This window comes from Ursus arctos, unplaced genomic scaffold (assembly GCF_023065955.2).
Source record: "Ursus arctos isolate Adak ecotype North America unplaced genomic scaffold, UrsArc2.0 scaffold_1, whole genome shotgun sequence".
In the NCBI taxonomy this organism is placed as follows: Eukaryota; Metazoa; Chordata; class Mammalia; order Carnivora; family Ursidae; genus Ursus; species Ursus arctos.
Window position 1 is genome coordinate 59,651,469 of NW_026622763.1, and position 17,857 is coordinate 59,669,325.

Sequence of the window (17,857 nt, forward strand, 5' to 3'; positions counted from 1 at the left end):
CCTGGGTCATGAGGCTTTCCCACTTTCTGGGCTTCTCGCCTCTGATTTTACATTATTCTAATTCCTCGACTGTGGTATTTCCAGAGTGTGAGCTTTCTATCATACATTCTGATAACAAGGCTCCATGGGCTCATTAAAACTTAAAATCTAAACTCCTTAATGCTCATTCTCAACCATGCCACGGGACTTTTTTCCCCATCGATGGCAGAATACTTGGAGTTGTTTGGCTACGCCTGCTTCCCAAGCCTCTAATCTCTTTGTTCCTTCCACTTATCTACCTCATTAACTCTCATTTGTCTTATAAATCTCAGCTGTTTGTCTTTGTCTCTGACCCTGGTCCCATTGCACCTACCCTCACCACCATTATTGTCTGTCTCCACACTCTCCTGTGAGCTGCATCAAGACAGGTTTCTGTCTTTTCATCTTAGTGTTCCCAGGGCCCAGCACAGTGCTGGGAATGCTGTAGGTGACTAATGGTTGTTTGCTGAGAATGGAACAAGGTTCTAAGGAAACAGCATAAACTGGGATCGGACTCAGATGGAGGAGTTAGCCTTAGACAGAAGTTAAGATTCTCTTTACCTTGAGGTAAGAAACTATGAAAAAAAAAAAGGTGCTTGACATAGATGAAGAAATCTCAGTTTGGCAAGAAAGGAAATATAGAGAATTCAGGGATGACCAGGATAAAAAGCGAGTTAATATATGGAAAGTGAGGGCTTTGAGGATGGATTTGGGAACTTGAAGGGAATGGGAAAAGATTCAAAATAGCTGTTAAGATAAACGGGATAGGAATGAGTAAAAAGGTTGACAAACAGTGTTGAGCACCCTGCCGGGGCGGGATCACATATGGCAGAGAACAAATTAATTCTTCTCACTTAGGCAATGCCAACATAGCCTTGAGCATCCACAGTTGAGCGCCAAGAAGCCCTAACCTATTTGATTTATAATTGGACTTTACACTTAAATTATCCAGATTGGCTGCTCAGAGAACCCAAAACCAATGACTACTAACTACTTTGTGTCCCAGCACGGAGTGTGGTGCCTTTGTTGAGTCATTAGATGAATAATTTACAACCTTCCCATTCATGTATTTATTTTCTTCCTCACATGCTTAGTTTTCTTGGTGTTTTTGCTGTCACAGGCCTTTGATAAGAGCTGTGTGGGTGAAAGCTTATCTAAGCTATAAATAGTGTTTTCATTTTCTTAAATCAGACACTCCCACTGTCCCCTTTGTCATCTTTCTCTGCAACTGCAGTGGCCTATGAAAAAAAATGGGACATTGAAGGTGATGTGCAAATATTAGTAAGAATAGTTCTTTCCTGAAGAATGAAATTACGTCTTAATAAGATATGAAATTATTTGTTTTCAGTACGTATTTTCTCACAGTAAGAAATTGTTACCTACTTTACATTTCTTTTTACTTTGAAGTGATAATGGATTTGACAGACTTCAAGAAATATGATTTTAAACAGCAGCCAGTGGTGGGGAAGGCATTGTCTCTGAAGGTGTGGTCTTTGAGTCTCCTTCATGAGAATCACCTGAAATGCTTAATAGAAATGCAGTTTTCTAGGCCCCAGACCATCCAGAACAGAATCTATGGGCACCAGGCCAGACATGCTCAGCATCAGTAGGGCTCTGAGTGGTTTTTATCAAACTAAAATCTGGGTTGCAATGTGGTGGTGGTGAAGTTTCAGATCTAGAGTCAAGCTAACCTGGTTCAAGTTTATCTACCATTTACTAGCTGAATGACCTTTTTAGAGAAGCCTTTGACTTCCTTAAGCCTCTTTCCTCATTGATAAGGTACAATAGTACCTACTCCATAAGGCTGTTTCAAAGATGAAATGCAATACTGCAAACCATGTGCATAGCACAAAGCCTGAAATACACGAGGGTTCGTCAAAGTTATTCTTGGTAACATTGTTATTGGGATATGGGTAGACCATGATTTAAGGAAAAAAAGTTTTAGTGTGGCCGTAAAATGAAATACTGCCACTGAATCCTAAACATTTTCTGCATGTGGACTGGTTGTTTCTCCAGAGTTTCTTTCGGTCCCAAGAAAGCCGCTGATGGACTGGGTCAGTAGTTGGCCGCTTTGTGAGGTTTGAAATGGCACGGGTGCCAGTGAAATGTGTAGGTCCCACATGTTTTTGCATCGACTAGGGAAGTTACAGGCTATCTCTGTTAGGTGAATGATAACTTATTTGAGGAATTTTCACATGAAAATTCTCTTCATCAATCTTGAGGCCCACAGTGAAGGGTTCTGACACACTGTTCTGCCTTGTAATAAATTGTACTCGATCAGAGAAAAATATGCCTCTCCCACATAGAAGCCCTCTCTCCCTGCTCGGGAGCGGTAAGCACGTGTTACGCTGGCTCTGTACATTCTCCTGGTTGTAACGCCACTGGCACTAATGGCATGCATGTGCCTCTGAGCTGCAGACCTGCTGCAGGTCAATGCATTTCCTCAGCAAAGAACACTAGTTCCTGAGAACATCCGTAACGGACTGCCCACAGCAAACTGAGCAGCGCATGCGCACACTGTCGCAGGTGCTCGTTAACTTCGGCTGCTTCCTGAATGTCTAAATCCTCAGGACGGTCAGCCCCGATCAAATGGGCTTGCACAACAGAATGAAGATGAGCAAATATGATTTTATCAAGATTACAGACGTAATAGCAGGTATTAGCCATCACGTGCGTGGGCAGTTTAAAATCAAGGCTTTCTTAGAGATGACTGATCTAGACGACACTACTTCCCTTCTCTACCGCAGTCATGCGCCCCGTGGAAGCTGCGTAGGCTTTTCCTGGGCAAGTGTGTCCTTTATCAGTTAGGACTGCTCTTAACTGCAGGTAACAATACTTGATGAATCATGACTTAAATAATAATAACTATGTGTAATAAGCAGGAGGTGGCTACAGGCTTAACGGGCAGCTGCCAAAATCTGGACATGCGTGGTTATCTTTCCAGTTTTCTTGGCTTTTCCCTCATAGTTCTCCAAAGGCTGTAGCAGCATCAAGGTTCCCAACAAAAGAAAAGGGGCAAGAGCAAAATTCTGTGTCCGCCTGAGGCTGCCTTCTAGGAAGGGAAGCACCTTAGCAGACCTCTTACTCTGATTTACAAGACCTTGTCACGTGCTCATCCCTGAATTATCGTAGGTCAATCATAATTCATTCCCTGAAGCTGAATGAGGGGCTTCTCTTCTGCAACAGCTAGGGAGTCCTGCCTTCTGCCTGAATAATCTGGGGTTCTTTTAGCAGCTGAGAAGGGAAACTACTGTTGGGTAGACAGCGAGCAATGTGCGATATCTGCCACTATGCTGTTTGTGCCCACAAGAGCAAGTCTATCAAAATTACCCATGTTTAAAGTGGAGATGGTAGGAATATATGCCTCATTGATCTCAGAGTCTTGAAAGATGAATTATATCCTTCATACATTAAAACATGCTAATTACTAATTGTATCTTCCAATCTATGTTCTCCTGCTCTACTCCTCGGGACCTCAAGGAGTCCGCCTTTATTGAAGTGCAGTCTCCTTAAATGTCAGTTAACTGACATATTCTAGTTGATGAGAATTTTCCAGTATTTTCTTTTTCCCTGAAGTCAGTAGCAAAAAGAGGACATGATTTCAGATGGGCCTGCAAGCCACCTGCTGCAGGCTAGTTTTTTGTCAAAGAAATGACTCCCGTACCTTGACACAGGTACATCTCCGTTTGCATTATATTTTGTTCTAGCATCTTGATTAAAAGCATGTTAGCTGTGAAGCCCTAATTCATCTTATCAAAGCAAACTACATTCATTATCCTGAGACATGGGAAGAATTTCTTGCAAAATAAAACAATATTGTTCACTTAGGGAAAACATGGAGCCTGCTGCCGAAATCCATCATTTTTCTATTCTTCCTCTTTCACTTATTAAGTTATGATTCTGTATGTACACAGTACCTTGATTTGTTTAAATTATGTGGATTCTGGGCTGCTTTGTAAATTTCAAGCGTGCATTATGCATGTTTTAATGAAGAATGAACCATGATTCCCGGGGAAAGCTTCGGTTCAGCCTTGTCGCACTTCCAGATGTGCACCTGGTCCTTTCTTCCATCTCACGTAAAAAGCTGGTGGGTATCTTTCTGACGGCACCTTGTTAATGAATCAAGATACAGTAAGACATATATTGAAAAAAGTAGAATCGTAATTATGGTAATGTGGCAAAATAGCTTAAAAATGGAAAATAAACCGGGAGTCTGGCTGCTGAAATGTGAACACTGTGTTTTCTCCTTAATTTGCTGTTGTCTTGGAACCTAGCTGTTTATGCAGTGCTCTCACCTTCTGTTGCTTGTCTAAGTGCCAACTTCTTTCCCAAAGGTGCTCAGTGACTAATGCTTTGGTTTCAAGCCAGAATATTTTATAAATGTCTATTTCTAGGCAGCTCTTCCACAAGTCTTAATTAAACTTTAATGTCAAGCTGAAGTTTACTTTTAGAACCTCTTTGGTTCCTTCAGTTGTAACATGATTGCAGAGCAGTGGGGGGAATGTAGGACCTCCGTGTTCTCGCACATTTGTTTCCTCTCTGCCACCTAACGCCGTGCCACCAAGATATGCACTTCAGTAACACAAAGGTTTACAACACAAGCATGAGTAGATCACAGGCATTCCCTAAAATGGTGGGAGAAATAGCGTGCTGTCACTGAGTCCGGTCACTCTACCCTGGAAGGATTGTTGTGGTGTAGGATTCCTGTTTTGTTAGTTTTTACACATCCTTCCAGAAAAGATCCAACTTCTCACACCGAGGGATCAGAAGCTAGAGATGCCACGCACCAACATGTTCTTAGTTCCTTCCTCCTCGATGTCTCCAGTACCAACCCAGGAATTCTGAGGTCTGGGGCGGGGGGGGGGGGGGGGACAGTCGTTTTCTCTGATCCTGCATCTGACACCATCCAAAGTAACAAAGCCTCTATCATTGTCAGAATGATACAGAGTTTAAAGATAGTGATGTCCTGTTGTGAGCTTATTTTGAAACTAATTACACTTCTCAGATGGTTCTGTGGTAGAGCCAGCAAACTTTGTCCATGAAGGGACAGATAGTAAATATTTTAGGCTTTGTGGGACAGAGGTCTGTCTCGGCTACTCACCTCCGCCGTCATAGTGCAGAAGTGGCCGCAGATGAACGAGGATGGCTGTGTTCCAGTAAGCCTCTATTACAAAACCAGGCAGGGGCCCAAATTTGGCCTTTAGACAGCAGTTTTTGAGATCCTACTCTAGGTACACTTGCTTTTTACATGACCACTCGGTAGTACGTTTTTCTTTTTTGGTATATTATAATGCCTTATAGTATAATTTGTTATTTAAATATAATTTGTTGGTATAATTTAAACTGGTTGCCAAAATTAGCCAGATTTAGAGATGTTCAGGAGTTAATCCTGGGTTCACAAACTGTAGGGGTCTGCTCATAGACAGACTAATCCAACAGAAACACATTTATATGTTCACCAAAAGACTGCAATAGCTCCAGACTAGAATTGCCAGAATTCCCAATGATCCTTGAATGGATAAAAAAAATGTGGTATGTTTACACACTGAAATATATACAACAATGAGAACAATTTACAACTCTGTGCATCAGTATAGGTTAATGTTCTAAGCAAAATTTTAAGTAAAAAAACCCTGATACTTAAATACTCTGTGATTCCACTTAGAAGAAACAGAAAACTGGGCAAAGCCAGTCTATCCAAAAAAAAAAAAAAAAAAAAAAGATAATGGGTGGGGACAGTAACTGGAAGGGAGGGGGCACAAGGTCATTTCTCTCTCGTGCTGGTAATACATTTTCTTGATCTGAGTGTTGCTTTCATTAGTGTATTCAGTTTGTAAAAATTCACTGAGCTGTGAATTTTAGGCTATGTGTGTGTTTCTATATGTTCTATCTTGATAAGTAAGTGTAAAATGGAAAAAAAACATCAGGATAAGAGGGGAAGAATTTTTAGGTGTAAGTGGACTGTGCAGCTTCTTAGATCTCTACCATTAGAAGTAGGAGAGTGGGGAGAAGGGTCTCGAATTTGTTTGTATATTCTGAAGTTCATAATAATAATAACTTCTCAGAAACTATAGTCTTTCCAGGGGAACTGGGTGGCTCAGTCAGTTAAGCAACCGACTTCAGCTCAAGTCACAATCTCAGGGTCCTGGGACTGAGCCCCTAGTGGAACCCCACACTGGGCTCTGTTCTCTGCAGGGAGTCTTCTCTCTCTCTCTGTCCCTCTGCCCCTCCCCCTGCTCGTGTGCATGTTCTCTCTCTCTCAAATCTTAAAAAAACAAAAAACAAACTATAAACTTTCCAGTATTGATACTGCCATTAATTTATTGGTAAATTCAATAGCCGTATTGCCACTAAAATGTTAGGTTGTGTGATGGGGTACAGATCATATGAATGTAGTAGATGTTTAACGAAATATTTGGAATTTGTACACTGTCACAGAACTGAGAAACATAGCTGTCATTTGGTAGAATTTATAATGATGAGTTAATGAACTTTTTTTTTTTTTTTACAGTCACTTATCCAAAAATTTGTCCAGTTTCTCTGACGATTTTCTTTAGTGTTACCGGACCGTTTAATGTTTGGTACAATTCTGTAACACATGTATATTTTTGAATACTGTGTGTGTAGGCTCTGAGGAAACAGTGATAATCATGATCTAGCATCTTCTCTCCAGAACTCATTCTAGTGATGAGAAAAGCCAGACCATGTGAAAATACTGCCTTAAAGGGGTCCCCTGTGTGCTGGGGGAGGAGAGGAGAGAAGCTACTTTTGTTAGGGGGAATGCAGTGCTGAGTGATAGGGGTTAGCAATGAGTATTAACTGGAAGAACTTCTCACAGCTATGAATGCTTAGTTGCGTCTTGAACAAGGACAAATCAACCAGAGACACGAAGGGGGAAGATGTTAAAGACAGAGAGAGAACTTGAAGTAAGATACAGAACACAGGTGTTTGGATACCTGTTTGCAGGTAAGTATGGCTAGAGCAAAGCAAAGCAATGAGTTGTGCAGTGGAAAGTGAGGCCTCATGTGCTGAGCTAGTAAGCTGGCATTCCGTCTTGAAGGCACTGACGGACATTGAGCAGGCACACGACATTGTCAAGTTTGCGTTCTGGAAAGTGATCCTCTCTGGCAGTGTGAAAACTGGATTGGAGAAGGAGGGCTTGAGAAATCAATTAAGGGTATAATCCGTGTTAAGTCATGTTCAGTCATGAAGTTTTCCAACTGTTACATTTAAAAAACTTAATCTTAAAATTAAATAAACCTAAATAATCAGAATGGTAGGAAAGCAAGAAGCAACATGGCTTTGCTACCTTCAGGCAAAAGTGGTTCCCTGCCTTGGTTTCCCAGAGCCCCTCGTTCACAGCGCTTTCCCATGGATTTATAATATTTGTTTACATTTGTCTATACATCTGTCCTTTACAAGCTCTACAAAGGCGGGGATCTTTTAAACTATTTTTGTATCAGGGAATAATGAATGTAATGATTATATAGGAGCTTTCAGTTCTAGTTAATTGGTCATCCATGTGTCTTCAAATAATGGTTACAAGCACAAATTTTTAAACCTGTTCCAAAACCCTGTTCTCAAGCACCCTTTGTTTTAAATCCATGCACAAATGACTATTAAATGCGGCCTCTGTGTTTAGCATTTCCATAGTCTATTCAAACACAGATCTTCTGTACAGATGTTGATTAGAATGATACAATGTAAACTTGAGGAAACATTCTCAAGTGCCAGGTGAATATTTACCTTTCTTACTGCTAGGATTATCCTCACCTGACACTTTGCTTTGGGTCACATCCTTCACTGGTTGAACCAATTTCTCTAAATTTTAAATTATTTGATAGAATCATCACGTAGATGTTTTCTTTGGGCTCTTCTAATTCTCTCATTGGTAAGGAGAATGGGCTGTGCAGGCATTTACCTGGAAACTTTAGAACATTCTGGCTGTGGTACTTGGAAGAAGTTCCTTAAGCCTCAGTTTCTTTATATATAACGGTGGTGTTCTGAGGATTTCATGGAATGTGCATGAGCCACATTTCCAGCGTAGTAATTATTACTACTTTGGATGGTGGCTGAGGGTTCAGAATGTTGAACCACCTCGTCCCACCTTGAAGGCCTGGGACCAGAGCCAGGACTGGAACTCGCTGACTCCTATGTCTGGATTTGCCGCAGTCTCCTCGTTCCAGTTCACGGGATGGTGAAGCATGGCTGCAGGTCTGTTTTCAATTTGGGCTAGTTATTGGCGGAGGGGACCAGCCTGCCTTCAGAAACGAATTGTAGTGCGGCAGACTGTGCTCGCATCGCTTGCTGGGCAGAGCCGTCCTTTCCCGGTGCTCATTCCACCAAAACATGCTCTATTTGGTGGTGGTTGTCCCTCTGGCCTCCTCCTCCCCACTTCTCCCCAGTTCCCCCCAGTTCCCCCTTGTTTGGGCAGCAGCTAGTTCAAGGTCTTTTCAAAGGTAAAGAAAAGAAACAAAGCTTTGCTTTTAGAAAAATATTGCGAAATAATGAGGAAAATATGTTAAAGCGATAGAAGTGAAACAGAAAGGAGATTAGCTTAATTATGACTAATTAAACACAACACACTTCCTGGTAATAGCTCACTGAATTTATCTGAAACATGAAAAACTGAGTTCTTTCTAACATGAATTTATATCTATTTGCATGGGCTCATCTCCCCATGGTGTTTTTCCAAATCAGTATTTTATGATCAGGATAAATGAGGAGATGGCACTTTTATTTCCCAAACATTACTTACTTATTACTAAATAACGTTAAATATTACTTAATTTTTAGGCCACATGAAAACAAGACCTATCTTGCTGTTGGAACTATGAAGACGGTAATGTTGAACGTGTCCTTGTTTAATGCTGGAGATGACGCATACGAAACCGTTCTGCATGTCAAACTCCCCTCCGGCCTTTACTTCACTAAGATTTTAGATCTGGTGAGTATCAAAAACCATAGCAGCATGATACCGTATTTCATTTTTTTAATGTAAATGGTATAGGGGCACCTGGGTGGCTCGGTCGGTTAAGCTTCTGCCTTCAGCTCAGGTCATGATTCAAGGGTCCTGGGATTGAGTCCCCATGTCCGAGCCCCATGTCCGGGCTCCCTGCTCAGCAGGGAGTCTGCTTCTCCCTCTGCCTCTCTGCACCCGCCCTACTTGTGCTCTCTCTCTCAAGTAAATAAAAAAATTTTTTAATGTAAATGGTATAATCCATTTCGTTGATGTGAGGCCTAAATATTTGAGGTGTATGCAGACCTATCACTTGAGCTTCCATTAATTTTGAGACTTGCTTCATGCTCCTGATCAAAATGGTAAGTTTCTTGGTATCTGAGATCGAACGAGTCTGCTTCCTGCTTCCAAATGCTACCACGTGAGAGACCCAGCTGTCCAGGCAGGCTGCTTGGGCGCCACTGCTTTCCTCACTGGTGACAGGCTCATCTGTGGCTAAGGTGCCGCTCTTCTTGGCCGGGCTCCCTGAACAGGCAGCACGGGTCCTCCGAGCTGGGCGCCCAGGGTTACTGCTCTGCGTTTTATGCTCACATGCCCCCTCTTGTTCCCAGAGAACTTCCAACAAATACTGTACAACCAGCAAGCCTCCACAAATTCTCAAGTCTTGGTGTCAACCAGATCACGGGCAATTTCTCTTCTCCTACAGGAGTTTGAAGCACCTAGAGACCTTTGTTTATCACCGTGCCTCGGTCATGAACACTTAAATCTACCGGCAAGGCATTAGTAAGGTCGATTCCCAAGAGAAGAGCCTCAGTCACTTTCTCCTTTGATGCCTGTCTTATCCCTTAGCAAATTTACACCTCTCTTATCCAGAGAACATCTCTTCAAGGGCATTTAGAGAGGTCTTTCACCTCTCTGGACTATGTTACCCCTTTCTCTAGAGCACTGGGAGCCTATTTGCAATAGTAGGGAGGAAAACTCCAACAATACACATCTGTGTATTATATATATACACACACACACACACACACGTATATACATATATATAGTACATCTATAGTATATATATACATCTATAGCATATGTACCTCTGTAGTATATGGTGTATTTTTATATGTATACATCTATACTATATAGATACATCAAGATGTATATTTCCCTGAATATTTAATATATGTATCCTATGTGATGACAGTTATTATAACTATATACCTTTACCACATTCTCACATTCCAGACAAAAGAGGGTCAATGAAATAGGGACTTCATGAATTACTTGCTTCATGATTTTTCAAAAAACTGGACCTTGAGTTAAATAGGGAATCCAAACCTGGATGAAAGCTACATGCCCAGAAATTATTCTGTGTATTCTGTGGAGAATTTACAGGAGTATTAAAATATACCTGTGTGTGTGTGTACATGTTTATAAATCTTATTTATATTTCTATTTATCCCAGAAGTAAACAGAACATAGTCTTCCAGGAAAGCAAATTCTTTAGGAATGATTTTCTTTTCAAAGACCATTCTTAAACATGTTACAAACTCCTTCACTTCTTACCTAAAACGGGTGTTTCATTTTTCCTTTTAGGAAGAGAAACAAGTAAGCTGTGAAGTGACAGACAGCTCTGGGTTCGTCAGACTGGACTGCAGTGTTGGTTATATATACGTAGACCATCTATCAAGGGTAAGCATTGAGCATGTATAGTTTTTGCTGACTGACATGAACATGAAATATTTTCTATTTTTTCTGTTTATGCTGCATACAAGTATATATTTATTTGCTTAGAGTAAGTAGCTAAGTGATGAAATAAAACTCACACCAACTGGGTTTAGATCTTTGAGATTGTGTTTATATTCTTGGCAGTGTTCACTGTAAAAAAAAAAAAAAAAAAAGGAGGGGGCACATGTTTGTGTCAAGATGGGCATGTGAATGTGTCGATCAGAATTCTACTCCCGTCTCACCCTTCCGCGACACTCCCCCTACCCCTCTCCACCCCAGGTGGTCCTATCTGCCAGGCATGTTACCTCTGCTATACAGAAAGGTGTTACTGGCAAGAGTCCTCACTCAAGTCGTTAAAGCATCTCTAATTTTGTCAGTCTGGACCTGCCTGTCTTTACATTTGGAGGCGGCTTTGTCTCTGAATGTCACTTGTGGTAACACTGGTGCTTTAAAATTGCCACAACCCCAACAGCTGCCCCCGTAGCTCACTGCCTGAGTGAGGGGTGGCCCATGCTTCTAGAACATAGTCTCCAATCTGCAGAACATCAGCATTAAGAACATTTCAGGTGATAAAAAATACTATTTTTAGATTTTTTTTTTTTAATGGGCGTTTCCCTCTCTGTGCTTTACAGATAGATATTAGCTTTCTCCTGGATGTGAGCGCAGTCAGCAGAGCGGAAGATGACCTCAGCATCACAGTGCATGCCACCTGGTATATTTCATTGTGAAAAAATAGCGGTGCTAAAGGAAGTGGGCCCCTGACTTTAGGGTGGGAGTACTTAGGGGAACCAGGGAGCTGTGTTCCATTGTCTGCAAGGAGAAAACTTCTCTTGCGTGATCTAAGAAACAAACAAACAAACAAAAATAACCATCTTCGGAGCCAATAACACTGTATGTAATGAGAGCAAACTTCTGCCAACCCTATCATAAACGTTTCTTACTACCACATCTTTTTTTTCCCCACTCCCCAAGCCTCCAAGTATATTTGGTATACATGATATGTGATTAGTCCTCTCTGAAGATGATTTTTATGTTTGGGGGATTCTAACGGGGTGTCTTCTCTCTGCTTCTGTAGTGCAAATGAAGGGGAAACGGACAACCTGAATCGTAACAAAGTGACTTTAGCAATACCTCTCAAGTATGAAGTCATGCTGACTGTTCACGGGTAAGTAAACACGGAGGCCTCCTGTAAAGTGGAGAGCTGATTATAAATTCTGTTGCTTCTTACATTATTGGTCGAAAATACACCTAAAAATGTGTAAAGGAAAGATCCTGTGCTGTTTCTGTCCCTTCACAAAGCCCCTTAACAACAGTGCTCCCTTGCTCAGCTGTTCGTTAGTTTCATGCGGGTACCTGGTTGGGGATTTCTTCCTGGAAAAGCCCCAGGAGCCTCTGGGGGGTCACGTCTAGACTGTCAGTCGTACGCTGTGCAGGCCAGGGTCCCCAGAGGGGGGCAATGTGCAGGTGGCATGATCATGCTTGGTGGCTGCGGCAGGCGTGAAGTTCAAAGAAGTGTAAGCTTGGTCCAGTCCCCGCTCTCCAGAACCCACATCTACCTGTGCGGCGTACCCGTTGAGATAGAGAGCCACGCCGCAAGGTGTCCCCCGTCCGCTCTTTGTACCCATGAATTATGGAGTTTCTCACCCACAGCCCCGGAGCCAGCATTCACTGGTTCCCCAGAGTGTTAGTGATTGTTGGCGTGGACCGTCCTCAGATTCAAGAAGAAAACATGTGGAGAAAGATTTAAGGAGCGTTGAGAAAACCTTTAGTGATTTTACTGGGAATGATTCAGGCTGTTATTCTTCGTTTAAAACCATATATTTTTTTTAAGATTTTATTTGAGAGAGCGAGAGCGAGATAGAGCGCAGCAGAGGGAGAGGGAGAAGCAGGCTTTGGGCCGAGCAGGGAGCCTGATCCCAGGACCCTGGGATCATGACTTAAGTCGAAGGCAGAGGCTTAACCTGCTGAGCCACCCATGCGCCCCTGAAGCCCTATTTTTAAAGGAACAGAAGATAGGAGATACAGAACAAATAGACTGATGTGCTTTTCTTATTGTCTAAATACAAACCATCCCTGATCATTTTTAAGCACCCACAGAGATGGCATATAATTAGATAAAAATAAAATGGTGTCTGCAGCTGAAAGAATCGAGTACCACATTTGCAAAATGAAACAAGACAGAGAAGAGGCCATGCAGGAGGGGAGCACCTAGTGGGGAGCAGAGGAAAGCTGATGCCATGTTTCCTGAGTTTGAAGCCTCATCTCACCTCCTTTCCTTGATTTCCTTATGATGAGTGTCCTCCAGATATTATTTTGGGCAAGGAACGTTCCGCAAGTATAAAACTGCCTAAATCTCCCTAATTTCAATATTTCTGTGTAGCCAGTCTCTAATTCGAGTTACTTCACATTAGCCGCCACATAAGGTCCGCTGGCGGAATTGGGATTCCCCAGGAAAATACTTCTGAGGATTCACCACTGATCTCTCTGTCTAATCACAGGGAAAAGAGTGACAACCTTGTACTCCTAACCAAAAAGTTTACCGTACTTATTTAGAATTGTTCCCCACCTTTGGGGTTCGTTACAAAGAGCCAGCAGGAATTGGATTATAGAAAGACATAATTCAAAAATAGGTAAAATAGATTGATCTATCAGAAGATATTAGAGCTGTAGGGAAAAGTTAAGAATTTATCTCATGATTGTTAAATTTATATGAGTCATCTGAGGGCTGAGAGAGGAGGAGTGGCCAGTGCACTGAACCAGGCAGTGCTGGGAAGACAAGCCGAGGTCGGAGCACATGGCTTTCTGATTTCATTACATTTCACTAAAATTCCTCTCTTACCAAGAAACCAAAAATATTCATTGGTGCTTAGAGGCTTCTATAGTCTGGAATATAGCATATTTAAATGAATAGCATATTTGGGGCGCCTGGGTGGCGTAATCAATAAGCTTCTGCCTTCGGCTCAGGGCGTGATCCCAGCGTTCTGGGATCGAGCCCCACATCAGGCTCCTCTGCTGGGAGCCTGCTTCTTCCTCTCCCACTCCCCCTGCTTGTGTTCCCTCTCTCGCTGGCTGGCTCTCTGTCAAATAAATAAAATCTTAAAAAAAAAAAAAAAATAGCGTATTTAAGAGAGATTCAGTGATCCAGACTATAAAGACAGACAGTTTACAATAGCTCATCAAGAAAGACCGATTAAATTTGAATTTGTTTCTTTCAGGTTTGTCAGCCCAACTTCGTTTGTGTATGGATCAAAGGAAGAAAATGAGCCTGAAACGTGCATGGCAGAGAAAATGAATGTCACTTTCCATGTAAGGAGGCGTGTTTTGGTATTTGTAGCGAACTGAAGCTTATTACCACTGCCTTGCTCTAGAGAACAGCGCAGGCTGCAAGGCCCGGCAGCTGAGGGGCCGCCATTGTCGGCGGCAGCACGTTAGTCCATCCCCTCTCCTCCTGGGCTCTTGCTCCTTGTTTCCCCCTTGCTTTTGTCCCATCTCCAAAGCCCAGGAGTCCTTACAAATACCGTGGGAAGGAGCCAGCACAGGCACAGAGGTAACTCCTGAAACAGGGGAAGTTACGGGAGGAGCGGAATCTGCTGGAGGTGCATACAGAGATCAGGATAGGCCACGGGAAAGCATCGTTGGGTGAACTCTCTTCTTGGGTCAAGCTTTTATACAGGCGCTAACGTTTCCCAGTAAAGGTAGCTCTTACCTCCTGCGTCTCTATGTAACGTCTGCTTGGCCAGCCATTTAGGTCATAAGCATATGACCTGTTACAAGTGATGTCATTTATTAAATTTTCTTTTAAAGTATCATCCAAACATATTAGTATAAAGCTAAATTTAAAAAATTGACCATCAAACTGAAAGTTTTGGGGCATCATGGATATGATCATTGGAGATAATGTCCACAAAAATACTTTTTGAACCAAAAGCATTGCTTCAAACATTCTTACAGCTATGTAACAATCTACAGGATGTGCATGAGTCTGGATTTAGGCACATTATGATATTTTGTAAGGCAATGCTTTTACCAGCGTAGGTCAGCGGGGCACCTGGGTAGGGCAGTTGGTTAAGCGTCTGACTCCTGGTTTTAGCTCAGGTCGTGATCTCATGGTTGTAAGATCAAGCCCGCTGTCAGGCTCCGTGCTCAGCGTGGAGTCTGCTTAAGATTCTCTCTCCCTCTCCAGGTCATGTTCCTTCTCTAAAATAAATCAATAAATCTTTTTTAAAAAATTTTTAAAAATTAAATGTAGGTCAGAATCACTTGAGGTACTTATTCGAATGCAAATTCCTGGGCCCTGCCCCAGATCTGTAGAAGAATGACCTTGGAATCCTGCTGAGTCTGTGTATACCCAAGTTTTTGTTAAAATAGGTGTACTTTAGTGTTGAAAAAACGTAGCTCTCTGCTTTGAAGTCCCAAGAAGTGCTCCTATCAGAGCTCAGTGGGAGGTTAGCTCAGTTTCTGTTTTAGTTTATCAGAGCACAGACTCTAGAAGGTCTATTTATTAACTTACGTATTTTGCAGTAATTTAACTGGAAAGTATTTTTCACTTAAGTTACAATGGAGCTAATAGCACTGGAGGTACTTTCCGGCTGTAGGATCGGTGCGTGTGCAAACTTGAGGAGGTTCTTAGAGGCTCAGTGTTATTAGGCGAACAAGGACGCAGGATAGCTTAGGTGCGACTGATCATTTGCTGGCATGAGGGAGACGCTGTCTGAAGGTCTGGGCACTGCTGGGTATTCATTGCTGAAACCACCTTCTGTCCCTGCCCTGTGCCCCAGGGCCCAGCCGTTTCCACCAGCCGGGGATACATTCTTTCTCCCCTGTCATGTGCTTCCTAAAGATGATTGCAAACGTAGGAGTCACGCGACTTCATTCAGATATTGGGGCACATCTCTCTTCTGACTATGTTGGTTTCATAGTTAAGCTCTCAGGAGGCAATTATGAAATAGCGTCCACCTCTGCATTATGATTAAAAGGCTATTGTATTTTCTCTACCCCTTTCTGATTTTGAGTGCATCAGCATTATCATTTCCCTGAACTAAAATATAGTCTTTCTTACTGCGATGATTATCCTCTCAGCAGAGTGATTTTGTGACACTTCAGACTTAGAGGTAGGACACCTGGGCTGCTTGTCACTTCAGCCATCACTCACATCACTCACCTCCGAGCCTTTTCCTGAGCTGGAGAATAAAAGGTCAGCTCCCCTCATGGGATCGTTGTGAGGACCACTTGCTGCTGGGTTTTTCGATACGCAATGTGCCATACAAATACATGTTGTTGTCTTTTTCTTTAGACTGTTTCTGCAATAACTAACTAACAGCCTGGACATCTTGGCCTAAGCAATAGCAAAAGGAGAGGGCTAGGAATAACGAACAAATTATTAGCCAACTTTTTAAAGTTCTGACTACGGATATTGGATCTCCTTTTGCCACGCAGCTGCCAACTGCGAACCATGACCGCTATAAACGCTGCGTGAAATGTACGGGTTCACCCAAAAGCTCATGGACACCTGCATTTACATTTATGAAAAATATGTTTAAGTTGTTTAAAAAAAAATGTTTCCTCCTTCTCAGGTTATCAACACTGGCCATAGCATGGCTCCAAATGTTAGTGTGGAAATAGTGGTACCGAATTCTTTTGCCCCCCAAACTGATAAGCTGTTCAACATTCTGGATGTCCAGGTAAAAATGTGTTCCTTCCTTTCTTCTAAGTTATGTTGCTAAGTGGATATATCTGTTAACTTGAGTCACACACTCAGCTACGAATTCACCAGCACTCACCGAGAACACTTTGAATAATGCTACATTGGAACCGTAGGGTTACGGGGACCTCTGCATTTGACATATACACTCTCTAACGGGACTCTGCTCTTCCAACCTCAGTGCCTGTTCTTTGAGAAAGGGCCCCATGGAAGTAATTGGTGAAATTCTCTATAAATCTTGAGGCCACTGTTGAAAAATCAGTATTTCATCCTTTTTTGGGGGGTAATAAAATTGATACTTTTATGTTGATGATTATATCAATTTTTCTTACCTTCCCATTTTCAAGATAAGCAGTCAACAAATAAATCTCATTGGGCTTGAGATCCAATTTTAAAATATCTTACCTGAATTCCAGACTTGGAAGGACATGCTGTTATAACATGTTAGCATTTTGTTTTGTGTCTCAAGCCAAAGGAATGTTGAATTTCATGCTAATGTTCAAAGGTCCATTTTTCACAATGCCTTATTTGCTGTAAGGTTAGGGCCCTGTGTTCACTTTAGCACCTATGTCCAACCTTGTTAAAATGTTGCTGGGTTTCTGAGTTTTTGCCATGGAGACTTAATCTTTCCCAAATAAGTCTATCCCAAAGATATTTTCACAATTTCAGAAATACTTGATATATTTTAGAAAAGGTAAGCAACTGGAACCTTCAAGATCATGTAGTTTTTGCAGTTCTCTCCAGTATGGAATAAGATTTTTCTCACTTTCTATCTGTATAGACTACTGCTGGAGAATGCCATTTTAAAAATTATCAAAGAAAATGTGCATTAGAGCAGGAGAAAGGTCCAATGGAGATCCTGAAAGACATTTTCAAATTCTTGTCAAAGACTGATAAGAAGCTACTGGTAAGTGTCCATTTTTCAGGCTGTAGATTTTGCTTTCTTTCCAACATACAGAACCGAAGCACTTAAAACCAAGAACCAGTGGATTCAAGCTGTCAGTTGAGTGTAGGAAAGAAATCACACTCTTGCACCTGAGGAACACACATGATTGGAGAGATAGACCCAGGGTTTTGTGCGTGTGTGTGTGTGTATATACACAATTTCATTAATATACACACATGGATAATACAATTTGTGTGTGTATATATTTATACACACAATTTCATTATTAATTAATCTAACAAATGCCTATTTTGTCCCAGCCGTTGTTCTAGACCCTTTAGGAGGCCAAGATACAGTATTCAGCTGGGGCAGACTTTGACGTGAGATTAATTTTCACTCCTTTCATTTAAGTGAATTTATGAGAAAAAAAAAAACAAACCCTGAGGAAGTGATCTTACCTTCAAATGATCCAAATTTTACAAGCAACATAGAACACGTAACTTAACACGGCCCTGATTAGGAGTCTTTGTTTTAATTCTTGGAACACATGCTTTAGCTCAAATACTTTTTGCTG

The 17,857-nt window shown here is 41.8% G+C and overlaps 1 protein-coding gene across 1 annotated transcript in view; it reads left to right on the forward strand.

Annotated features, from left to right (window-relative positions):
- Nucleotides 1–17,857, forward strand: part of ITGA4 (integrin subunit alpha 4) — a 75,202-nt gene that overhangs the window by 51,710 nt on the left and 5,635 nt on the right. Inside the window, exons 18-24 of the mRNA XM_026492400.4 lie at nucleotides 8,815–8,965; nucleotides 10,565–10,660; nucleotides 11,329–11,408; nucleotides 11,772–11,861; nucleotides 13,912–14,002; nucleotides 16,270–16,377; nucleotides 17,179–17,304. Coding sequence (XP_026348185.1) covers nucleotides 8,815–8,965; nucleotides 10,565–10,660; nucleotides 11,329–11,408; nucleotides 11,772–11,861; nucleotides 13,912–14,002; nucleotides 16,270–16,377; nucleotides 17,179–17,304 — 742 coding nt within the window. The remainder of the gene's footprint in view (nucleotides 1–8,814; nucleotides 8,966–10,564; nucleotides 10,661–11,328; nucleotides 11,409–11,771; nucleotides 11,862–13,911; nucleotides 14,003–16,269; nucleotides 16,378–17,178; nucleotides 17,305–17,857) is intronic.